This window comes from Sphaerodactylus townsendi, linkage group LG05 (assembly GCF_021028975.2).
Source record: "Sphaerodactylus townsendi isolate TG3544 linkage group LG05, MPM_Stown_v2.3, whole genome shotgun sequence".
NCBI lineage: Eukaryota > Metazoa > Chordata > Lepidosauria > Squamata > Sphaerodactylidae > Sphaerodactylus > Sphaerodactylus townsendi.
This window is the reverse complement of record NC_059429.1, coordinates 20,146,494-20,158,271: the sequence shown is the minus strand read 5'-3', so window position 1 is coordinate 20,158,271 and position 11,778 is coordinate 20,146,494. Positions and strand designations below refer to the sequence as shown.

Below are 11,778 nucleotides of genomic sequence, written 5' to 3'. Positions count from 1 at the left end.
CTCAGATCAACATTTTTGCACTGAGATTACATTCCAGAGCCTTGGATCTATGATTTTTACAATGCAGATTTTGGAGATGTTGTAGAGAGAATTTCATATGATTCCATGTAAAAATAGTGAGGAGCAATGAAGATCCATGCAGGACGATCCATGCACCACAGCTTTTAATGTAGTATAGATTGTAGGCATTTGATTACGTTTGTGGGGATCTAGTGTTGTATTGTTTCAATTATTTTTATTTTACAAAACTTATATCCTGTCTTTCAACTTTCACAGGTTTTACCAAGGTTGCTAACAAATTGACACATATATAATAAAAGTAAATTTTTAAACTGTTAAAACCAACACACACTGCACCTCATTAAAACAATGACAAACCGAGTTCAAATACATACAAAGATATAAAAGCAACAATTAAAACATTGGCGAGGAAGGAAGAAACTATGTATTGTAAGGAACTGTGTATCGTAAGCCACCTTAAGCCATGGGGATGTTTTAATTAATACTTTAATTAATAAATTGGATCTGTAATTTTTATATGCAGTTGTTTTGTAATTTGATGATGGCTTCAGGGGAGGATTTTTATTTTTTCTGTAGTCAAAGGTTCTTGTAGATCTGTCACTATTTTCCTAACAGTTTTTGTAAATGGGTCATTGCTGTGATCTGGCATACATTTGACCCTAATCCACCCTCCTATATTTCATGGTCTTTTGTCTCCACTTTTCACACCCCAGTAGGATGACCACCGTCCAGGCAAGGCATGGAGATCTGGAATAACAAGAATAATTTTCATTAGATAAAATGGCTGCTTTGGAGGGTGGGCTCTATGGCATTATACCCCACCTTCAGCTCTACAAACTCCGCCTTCTCTCTCCCCCCCATCCCTAGGAAACTGCCAATATGCAGTTGGCAACCCTATTAAAAAAGTCACCAAATGATTGATGCCTCGGCCACGTAGAGATTTTCTACCACGTGTGAACGAGGAATCTATTTCTACCAATGCATAACACAGACTTCTACTCTTCGAATGCTTTTTATATGGGAGCTGCAGGGATTCCCGCCCTCCCTCTAAAAGAACCCTACAGACAGAAGTGCTGTCTTCAATCAAAACCACACCATGACATATAGCACCCTTCAAGGACCTGCCTGACACTGGGACGGAATGTCACGTGGCCGTCTTCCATGTGACGCGGAAGCGGAAGCTCGGCTTACTCCAGAGAGAAAAGAAAACGTGCTACGGTTGCTAGGAAACAGCAGGGAGGGCGTGGACAAGGTGCCGGAGGGGGTTGGTCCTCGGGGTGGGGGAGAATGGAAGAGAGGTGAGTCCGCGCATGCGCATGATTCCCGCTCATCTTTTTGCAGGTATGTGTGTTTTAAAGCGACTGCAGAGGCAGGGAAGGGGAGGATGTCCTTCGGTCAGGGCGAGAAGCAAGGGGAGGGGCGGGGAGGCTGGCACTTACTCTCAAGAAGTACCATTGGGAGAAGAATAAGGGATGGCTCGGGTTCCCCGCTCCTTGTGTTTTAATGCATTTCCCACCATTATCATTTCCTTTACATGTTTATCTCTACTTTTCCCCCCAACGGGGACCCAAATCGGCTTACAAGATCGTCCTCCCCTCCCCTCCATCAGCACAACAACCCTGCGAGGTAGATCAGCCGGAGAGAGGGGCTCGCCCAAGGTCACCCAGTGAGCTTCCCTGGCAGAGCGGGGTTTCCCTGCAAGACATCAATCTCAGCCATGGGACAGTAGCCAGGTGGAGGAGATTCAAGCAGCCCTTTTGCAGGTGAAACTTCCTCCTTCCCCAGATCCTACCAGTATGGTGAGAATTCCCTGAGAGTGAATAGAGGCCCTCCTAGCGTATGTCTAGGAAGGCACTTGAGATCAAATCAGCCAAGCAGTGGTAGCACAGTGCTTGTTTTAAAGGGAAGGATTTTAACGGCAACTTACCCACCTATAGCATCCCTTTTTATATATTTACCTATTTAAATGTTTTCAGTACAAGGTAGATCTGTTGCAGGACAGGAGTCCAGATTGGTAGGCTAATCTTTGGAAAGAGTCTTGTTTGGACCTGTTTCAGTCTGGCTTCAGAGCAGTTTGGAACACAGCCTGCTTTGGTGGCCTTGGTTGATGATCTCTACTGAGAACTAGATAAGAGGAATGTGACACTGCCAGTTTTGCTGGACTTCTCAGTGGTGTTAGATACTATTGACCACAGTACCCTACTGATTCTCCTCTAAGGGGTGCTTTGCTGTGGTGGCTTGAAGCCCATCATGGGGATGGGGTCTCAGTAAGTAGTTGTGGGGGATTTCTCTCTGTCCTATGGCTGTTGACCTGAGCTGTGGGGTTCTGCAGAGCTAGATTTTATCCCCCATTCTATTTAATATATAAATGAAGCCACTAGGAGAGGTCATCAGGAGGTTTGGGCTGTAGTGTTACCAACATGCAGCCAGCTCTACCTTTCTTCTCTGTCTGATGCGTGTAACTGTGCTTAGTTTAAGCTTATCGTTTTATCATTTTTATCCTCATTGTTCATCACTCTTTTATTGAATGTTCTTGCACAATTTTACAATAAAACACTATAGTAATATTTTGTGGTGTTCTTGAATTCAGGAGGCTTCGATTTGAATCCAGTATTTTGGCCCTCATTGGTTACAGCTGCCTGATAAATTGTTTTCTGGAACTGGAAAGGAAGCAAATTTTAAACAAATTTTAAACTAAGCAAAACGTCTGCATGATTCTGCTTCTGTTAGCCTTTTGCACTGACTCTTAATTTTCCTGTCCCATCTTCTATTATTTTATAATAGACTTCTATTATTTTATCAGGTGCTGCTTATGCTCTTTTAAGCTTATCTTTGCTGCCAAAAGAATACAGGCCTGCCTTTCTATTTTTTTTTTAATGTGGTTTATGGGAAGACTGGAACTGATGGTCCAGTATTTGGAACAGAAAAGGAAACTGTCCTACAAGTGTCACAACTTATCCATGAGTGTACATTTAAAATCTGTGACTAAAGATTTGCTGTATTGCATAGATCAGTGATGGCGAACCTATGGCACGGGTGCCAGAGGTGGCACTCGGAGCCCTCTCTGTGGGCATGCGCACACAGAGTTCCTCATGTAGGGGGTGGAAAATAACCCCCCCCCCCCCACATGCACACACATATCTAGGCTGGCCTGGGCCACTGAGCACGACATGCGCACACCGTGGTGGGCAGGGAGGACTCAGCTGGCAGGCCTGGTGCCTGTGCTCCGGGTGGCTGCTACCCAAGGGGGGGGGGTGCAGAGGAGGCAGAGATGCTAGAGAGGCACAGAGCGGTGCGCATGGGACTTGCTGGAGGCTAGAGCAAACTGGCCCCTGCTCAAGCGGGTGGGGCAGAAGAAGAGGGAGCCAACTGGTTTTTTCTAAACTAAAACCTCAGCATTCAGGTTAAATTGCCGGGTTGGCACTTTGCAATAAATAAGTGGGGTTTGGGTTGCAAATTGGGCACTTGGTCTCAAAAAAGTTCGCCGTCACTGGCGTAGATCTATTGGTTCAACTGCTTTTTCACTTGAAAGCCTTCTTTATATTGGGGTGTAGTGATTAAGAGCAGCTGACTCTAATCTGGAGAACCGGGGCTTATTCTCCACTCCTCCACAAGAGTGATGGACTCTTATCTGGTGAACTGAGTTTGTGTCCTTCTCTTGCACATGAATCCTACTGGGTGATCTTGGCCAGTCACAGTTATCTCAAAGCTCTCAGCCTTACCTACCTCACAAGGTGTCTGTTGTGGGGATGGGAAGGGAAAGGCAATTGCAAACCACCTTGAAACTCCTTAAAGATGGGGAAAGGCAGGGTATAAAAACCAACTGTTCTTCTTCTTCCTCCCTTTCCCATAGATCAACGCCACCATGCCCAGCCCAAAGAACAGCCCGAAGGGCAGCCGTGAAAGACGGGCTCCTGGCAGTAGGATGGAGTTCTTGTCACTGATGAATCAGAAGAGCCAGGTGTGCCCAGAAAGCCCATCCCGTCGCAAGGACTCGGCAGCCACCGGGGCCGCCCAGCAGGCTCTCCCTGAAGAGGATTGCATGAAGCTGAATCCGTCTTTTATGGGCATTGCCCTGCGCTCCTTGTTGGCCATTGACCTTTGGGCTTCCAAACGGCTAGGGGTGTGCGCTGGAGAGAATTCTTCATGGGGCAGTGCCCGTCCCCTCATGAAGGTCATAGAAGTCTCGGGACACGGTATCCCCTGGCTAGCGGGTACCTTGTATGGGCTCTGCAGAAGCGGAAGCTCAGCGGGACGTGAGGTGCTGGTCAACCTTCTATTTGGTAAGGGCTCCTGTTCCTCTCTCTGTTCTTTCGGACCCAGTGTGGGTGTCAAGTGCAGCCAAGTTGCAGCCGAACGTGCGGCAACCCTGTAGGCGGTGTTTTCCAGGCAAGAGATTAAAAGATGTGGAAATGGAAATGTAACTTAACAGTTGTGGAAACAACGGCTGTATTTTACTGTGGGATCTATTTATTCTAACCTATCTTTTTTTTGGATAGAAATGCTGGGGAAGTGGAATAAGAACATAAGAACAAACCAGCTGGATCAGACTGGTTTCCATCTAGTCCAGCTCTCTGCTACTCGCAGTGGCCCACCAGATGCCTTTGGGAGCTCACATGCAGGAGGTGAAAGCAATGGCCTTCTGCAGCTGTTGCTCCCGAGCACCTGGACTGTTAATGGCCTTCCTATGTAAATTCAGAGCAAAGCTTTATTGATGAAGTAGCTGGCCATAGTACACAAAAGAGCAGCCGGGTACTGGTGGATCGGGAAAAGGGCTAGAAGATGGGACCGCTTGAGTGCTTGAGAGTAATGCAGACTTTTTGCGTTGTTGCTTATTCTGAAGTTGTGCCATCTGTAATATCCTAGGCACCAGGCTTGCTTGGACTGATTGGAACACAGTGTTCGGGGGCATAATTCAGAGTGTTGGTCCTCAAAGTCCTTAATGGCTTAGGGCCCCCACTTGCACAGGTAGGAGGCAATCAAAGAAGGGCAGCCCCACCCAAAGGGCTGGGCATCCGGATGGAGTGGACGCAGGCCTCTGCCCTGCCGTTCCTCAAAGAGGCTTTGGGAGCTGACTGGAGTTGATTTCTGGAAAGGCAATTTATAAATTCTGGGAAAAAATAGAATATCTAGACTTATTGGTTTATTGTTTGGTGTGTATGGTCATCTGATGCTTCGATTCTCTTGGGCTCGAAGCATTGTGACTATTGGTTGAATTTAGGTTTGTAATATGAGGACAGTAAGCATGGATCCTTGAATGCTAATCATTGTACCGTATCCTGAGCTTTCATAGGCAAGAACTTCCTTAGTCCTTAACAGTTGGAGTTAGCTTATGGTTCGGCCTATACCAGTGGTGGCGAACCTATGGCACTCCAGATGTTCATGGACTACAACTCCCATCAGCCCCTGCCAGCATGGGAATTGTAGTCCATGAACATCTGGAGTGCCATAGGTTCGCCACCACTGGCCTATACAGTTGTCCCTTCCACATTACGACTTTCCTGATCACCATTTCGGTATATCGCAGGTCAGCATATGAAAGTACTGTAAATGGGAATTTTAATGAGATCAGTGTTTTAAGAAACAAAAAATTATGTGCAATTCAAAGACTCAACATTCACAACATATTTTTCAACGTTTCAGATAAAAACTTGGCAACTGACAGAGTTATCTTAGAATTTTTATCCTCTAGTAAAAAAATCTAACCTAAAAATAAGATGTCTGGTTTGGAATTGGCTTCAACAGGGAATAAATAAATTGTCTGTATCTACGGGCATCACAATTTGAAAGAATATGTTCCATTGAGTCTGCCTCCTTTTTACACAAGTTCTTAGTGCATACAGAGCAGTTCTGGAGGTCACACATTTGATCTGGCTTTTGCACAAAAGTAAAAGGTATTTAGGGACCGTTCAGATTTACTAGGCACTTTGCTGTTTGAACGAAGCCTGAAATTTTAGTGCCAGTTGCAAGAGGGGAAGACGAAGCATGTGCTGCTTGAGCTATATCTTAATCTTTTATTTAAAGAATTCAGTGCAGTAATATAACCCAAATGCAGGACGGCAGAGGAGAGACCGATCAAGGCTGCTTTATATTCCGTTACTTTAAACCAGTAGCTTATATAACTATCCTGACCTATTTTCATTATTAGCCCAAACGAATATTAAAAATGATTTTGAGCCAGTATTTTAAAGCCATTTGCCAGACTTGCATTCGTAGAGGAAGAACTCCAGGAGCAGCAGTGGCGTAGCGGTTAAGGACAGGTGCACTCTAATCTGGAGGGACTGGGTTTGATGCCCCACTCTGCCACTTGAGCTGTGGAGGCTTATCTGGGGAATTCAGATTAGCTTGTGCACTCCAACACACGCCAGTTGGGTGACCTTGGGTAAGTCCAGTGGTGGGATCCAAACATTTTAATAACAGGTTCCAATGGTGGTGGGATTCAAACAGTGGTGCCGCCGCACACATGCACCTCCAGTTCCTATTGGGCAGGGAGGTTGCTTTAGTAACCCCTTCTCGGCACTGAGAAAAAATTAGTAACCACTTCTAGAGTAGTGGTGAGAACTGGCTGGATCCCACCTCTGGGTAAGACACAGTTCTTTTGAGCTCTCTCAGCCCCACCCACCTCACAGAGTGTTTGTTGGGGTGGGAAAGGAAAGGAAATTGTCAGCCCCTTTGAGTCTCTTTACAGGAGAGAAAGGAGGGATATAAATCCAACTCTTCTTTTTCTTCAAGAAACAGCACTGCGTTTGGTACGCATTTTGGAAACTGAAGAAGTGCTCTGAGAAATTTTGACTGGGGGACCTCTAGGTCAGGGGTGATTCCCGCAATCCAACTAGGTTCGGAGGATAACATTTGCGCCACTGTTTTCACGTTAAAAACCTTTATGGCAGCAGGGATGTATTTGCAGCCCTTGGTGTGAAAAAAAATTAAAATGGCAGATAGAGTTCCTTTCGCTTTCCGAATTATACAGGATTTGTGATTTGACCGGGATAATGTATGATGAAAAAAAATGGCTGAAATATTGGAAGCTTTTGACCTGTTCTATCTTTTCCCCTTCTACTGACCAATTTAGTTGGCAAAATCTCTTTTCAAAAACCAAGATTTTAGATTTTGAAGAATGTATTTTTAGATTGTTTATAGAATTGAAGGAAGAAAACTTTGAGAGAAGGAGTTTTAAACCTGATCTCGAAGGCGATAAAATAATGGCTTCATCTACATAAAGGAAGACAGGGATTTTCTCTACTCAGTTTTTGATAGTTGTTCATTAGGATCTAACAAATTTTTTTCTTAGAATTCAATTTGTGGTAAAAGAACCGTGGTTCAAAACCTCTTGGTGATCTCCAGTGATCTTTGCGTCTCCAGTTTGTGTGGTTTTCCAGATCATGGGGGCATTGCGCCCCTAACCCATGCAATGTGGAAGGGACAACTGTAATACATTTCTCATGATACCATGTCCCCCTTGGCCCTGGTGAGGGATGGGGGTACAGTTACAGATCCAGGTTGGCCATGCTAGCAAAGGCTGATGGGAATTGTAGTCCATGAACATCTGGAGAGCCACAGGTTGCAGACCCCTGTTCCAGGGGATCGCCAGGTATCACTTGGAATTAGACCCTTCTAAGTCTATTGACTTCACTGGATTTAAAAGGGGTAACCCCATTTAGGATGATATAGTACATGTATAAGCTTTGTTGTTCATAGTATTCTTCCTTTTTTTAAAAAAAAAGTCTCTGTTGTCTCCCAGCTCTAGTTCTCGATCTTGTTTTGGTGGCGCTCGTGAAAGGACTGGTAAGAAGGCGACGCCCCACTCACAACAGGATGGACATGTTCGCCACCATCTCCGTGGACAAATATTCGTTCCCGTCGGGCCATGCCACCCGAGCAGCCATGGTTTGCCGATTCGTGCTCCACCACCTTATCCTGGCCGTCCCTCTGCGAGTTCTGGTGGTCCTTTGGGCCTTTATTGTGGGTATTTCCCGAGTCATGCTGGGCAGACACAATGTGACTGATGTGCTCTTTGGGCTAATGATGGGCTACATGCAGTACAGCGTGGTGGAATACTTCTGGCTGTCGCCCATCAGTGCTCCTGCTCTCTTCACAGTGTGGAGTTGACTATTCTAAATGGAGCCAAAAACTGTAAAAAGAAAAATAAATAAATCATCAAGCTTCATCTGTTCGATTAGGCATGGGGCAAGACCAGCAAAATTCATTCTGAAAGGCACATGTGCTAATTCAGCCTGGGAGAATTAACCAGCGCCATGTTGTTCTCTGAATGGGCGTCAGTCAACCCATACAGCAGCACAAACACTCCCAACAGTTAAACTTTTCAGGCAACGCAATACTAGAACTTTAAAGCACCTCTGGGCTCGGTAGCCTGCTGTACGATACTTATTTTTCAGAAGCTTTGTGACTAGCGGCAACCCTGTGAACTCAGTGTGTCTGTAGCACAAACGTCGGTGGCTTTCCTGTTGGGGAATTCTGACCCAGTGGGAGACAGGCCTCACCAGCTCGGAATTGACCAAGTGGACGCAGTAATTATTGTTTAGAAGTGTGTTGCACACCAGCATACAAGGAAAGAGTCTGTCCCGCCCAGAGCTCAAACCAGTCCCTTTGAATAATCAGCAAAGCTAAGGTTTTATAGTCAGACACAAGCAATTGGGCATAATATGCTGAAGAAGAAGGTCCAAAGATTACATTTTTTTAAAATCATCTTGGACTTTGGGTCTTTTTCTGTTGGTTTCCTCATGAACTCTGAGAGCGGAGTGACCTGTTCATCATTAACTGTGTCCTGACAGAAACGGCAAACCCAATTCAGCGGTGTAAGCATAATTATAACATAAATGTGTGGCGGTGTGTGAAGTTCACTCAGTCAGAAACAATTTGATAGCTCCAGTTTGGTTCACTCAGGCCTGCTTTTTAGGTCTATTTTCTTATCCCGCCCCCTCCCCCCCCCCACAGTTCCCATTTCTGATCACTGTCATGCTAGGCATATGTGCCAGGGAGTTCCCAGCTATCCTTTTCTTTCCCCAGAACAGCGTGGGGAGGGAGTCCTGATCCCTAAGAAACCGTTTCCTTCCTTAGTGATTTGCGTGGTGATTTAGAGGCAGATCCAGAAGCCGTGCTGGTAGTAAGAGAGAACCAATTCATAATGCAGCAGAAGCAAGGACCAAGTGCAAGAATGACTAATGTTTCTGTGACTGCATATTTGAGCAATGTCTTGAGCTCCTCGCTAACACCTGGCGCCCACCCACACCAATCCCGTGGATGATATACATTGACTTAGCTGGAACACAGGCTTTGATTTTTGTTAAACCACGAGTATATTTTCAGTGAGCTACATAAAAGCAATAAGATTCTCCAGGCAAGGCACAGGTTCCACCTTGATGGGCAGGGAGCAAGTCTAACTGTGCAGTCCAAAGGGCGGGGCGGGGCAGGGGGCGAAGATGCATTGGAAGTGCTGTGCAAATGGGCCCCGGTGCTGTGTGAATGGGAACAGAGGGGGCTGTGTGGCACCCAAACCCCAGTTTCAGCCTGGGAACGCCCCCTTTTTGCGTTGCAGCCTTATTCCCAGCAATGAGCTTTCCTGGGAGAGAATAGGATTTTCTCCTTCTCCCCCAGCGCCACTAACTGCCTCTTCGGAGATGGCACCCCAGCCCCTTCCCCAGCTGCCCCCCACTTTGGGTTGCACTACCTGACTCGCCTGTTTTGGAGAGCCACTTAGGAATATGGATGGTACTTCTTGTTGTAAAGAGGCTAGGACACTCATAGTGGCATTGAATCCAGCTGCCATTCCCCAGATACATTAACTATGGCTTTTCCTCCTATTCATTAACTCCTAGCCAAGGAAGAAAGGCACGAACAAAACTGTGAAACCCAGAGGCTCTAACAATTAGAGGATTTATAGTGCTGTGAATATTTCTACGATCAAAGTTTCCTATATTCAGCACTTTATCCGAAGTGCTGTTAGCCATTCTAAAGGGGCAATATATCTCAACCACCTGAGAGGTAATGCCTCTAGGGCCTTGTTTCTACAAACTCCATATAATCCAGGACTGGAAAGATAGATACTTCCAAGTCCTATCCCCTTTTGCTTCCTTTACAATGGGGAAGGTTCTCTTTACTGCGACTGGGTAATTTCGTCAGGACTGGGTAATTTCGTCAGATATATGGCAGGCAACACATATGGTAATTTCATCAGAAATATTGCAGGCAACACATATGGTAATTTCATCAGATATATGGCAGGTGCAGGCAACACATATATTTGAGAAGGGTCCTGGATATGACCAAACAGGAATATTGTTGAGGTGGTACACTGCCCCACCAGATGCCTTCTTTATACATATTGTATTGCTGTACAGACTTCTTGTTTCAGGTGCCCAATTATGTGCAGAAAAATTAAAACTCATCATTGGAACGTCATACATCATGTTTAATTTTTCACTTTGCCATTCACCTTTGGTGATAGTAAACTCTTAACATACGAGCGCAAGAGGTATCAGTTAGAACGCAAACCTTGGCCCATTAGGATGAAGGTTGTGGATGCAGGAAGGAAATATAATGGAGAGCAAGAATGAATAATGTGGCAGGAATATTTCAAGAGATCCAGGGGGCCGTTTTAGGAAATGCTCTTATTATAGGGTCAGCAAACCATCTGACTGCTACATGCAGAGCCCATATAGAAAGAGAAGCTTTAACGGCCGGATGATGGATATTCTGATAGGGGTATGTAACTTGGGTCCAAATTCAGCATTGGGATAAATTAGTATGATAGGTAAAATTCTGTAAGATGGGGTGATATAGATATCTGGAATGTCTCTGATCTCTACTGTTAGTTTGGAAAGTGGGTCTACAGTCATCAACTGCTGAGATCTCAAATCATTCCTCTACTATGTATACTTCCTCTGTGTTCCTGCCTTATGTTTGACGCAATAATAGGAGCCTGCATCCTATTCTATTAATAATAAAAAGTATCTGAGCCTTTGTCTGGATATTACTAATGACAATACTGAAATCTGTATTGGAGCCTAGGTAAAAAAAAAATCCACCTGCCCCAAATTCCAGAAGTGGCAGGTGGAATTTTTAAAAATTCAGTTGTTGTGTGCTAGATATTTTGCAAACTGTTTGCATGTGCTTTGTGCATTTCAAATGTTGCTGATAACTTGATTTTGAGATTGAAATGATACCAAATCTTGCGGCTGCCTTGACTTTTATCACACGATGTGCTTTAATTTGGGGAATTTTCCTTGACCCTGTGTTCTCAAGCTTTGATTTGTCCTGGACATGTCTCTTGTCTGCCTTCAATGGTTTCAGTCGTGCAGGTTTCTCCTAAAAGGGCTCCTATTAATAATAAAAAGTAGCTGAGCAGTTTTGCGGGAAGGAATTAGATTACTTCAGAGAAGGAGATCTACACAACAGGGACTGTTTAGTGGATTGTTTCGTTATCCTGTGCCAGGCAGACTTTAAAATTCCTGGATTTGCTTGAACTTTCCGAAGTGGTAACTATATAGTGGGTTAGATCCTGGTCAGTTTTTCTGCTGATGAAAAAGGAGGGTGAGGAGGGAGTCTTCCAAAAAGAATCTGATGTGTGAAAGTGGTGTGGCTTGGCAGCTGTAGGAAGGAGGTGAATTGATTGAAAAAGCTGGCTGGATCTGATCCAATATGCTGCAGACAAATTAACAGGTTCATGAGTGCTGCAGGTGTATTAGCTGAGGAGTTGTATTCAGACTTGGAAAGATGTTGCCGATTGATTAGGATCTT

At 44.9% G+C, this 11,778-nt stretch overlaps 1 protein-coding gene across 2 annotated transcripts; it reads left to right on the top strand.

Moving 5' to 3' along the window:
- The first annotated feature begins 1,314 nt into the window (after positions 1-1,314).
- Positions 1,315-11,368, top strand: PLPP6 (phospholipid phosphatase 6). 2 transcript variants are annotated; one of them, XM_048497417.1, is made up of 3 exons: positions 1,315-1,362; positions 3,875-4,304; positions 7,763-11,368. In XM_048497417.1, the coding sequence occupies exons 2-3, from the start codon at positions 3,887-3,889 to the stop codon at positions 8,128-8,130; spliced, it is 786 nt and encodes a 261-aa protein (XP_048353374.1). In that variant the 5' UTR covers positions 1,315-1,362; positions 3,875-3,886; the 3' UTR covers positions 8,131-11,368. The 2 variants fall into 2 exon arrangements, with proteins under 2 accessions (XP_048353374.1, XP_048353373.1); XM_048497416.1 differs by lacking the exon at positions 1,315-1,362 and adding an exon at positions 1,424-1,784.
- Positions 11,369-11,778: the final 410 nt, after the last annotated feature.

What these genes read in the sequence shown, in the direction of transcription:
- PLPP6 (XM_048497417.1), top strand. Translation starts at nt 3,887, where the DNA reads ATGCCCAGCCCAAAGAACAGCCCGAAGGGCAGCCGTGAAAGACGGGCT. An exon ending in GCTGGTCAACCTTCTATTTG is followed by an intron (nt 4,305 to 7,762) that starts GTAAGGGCTCCT and finishes GTTGTCTCCCAG; the next exon opens with CTCTAGTTCTCGATCTTGTT.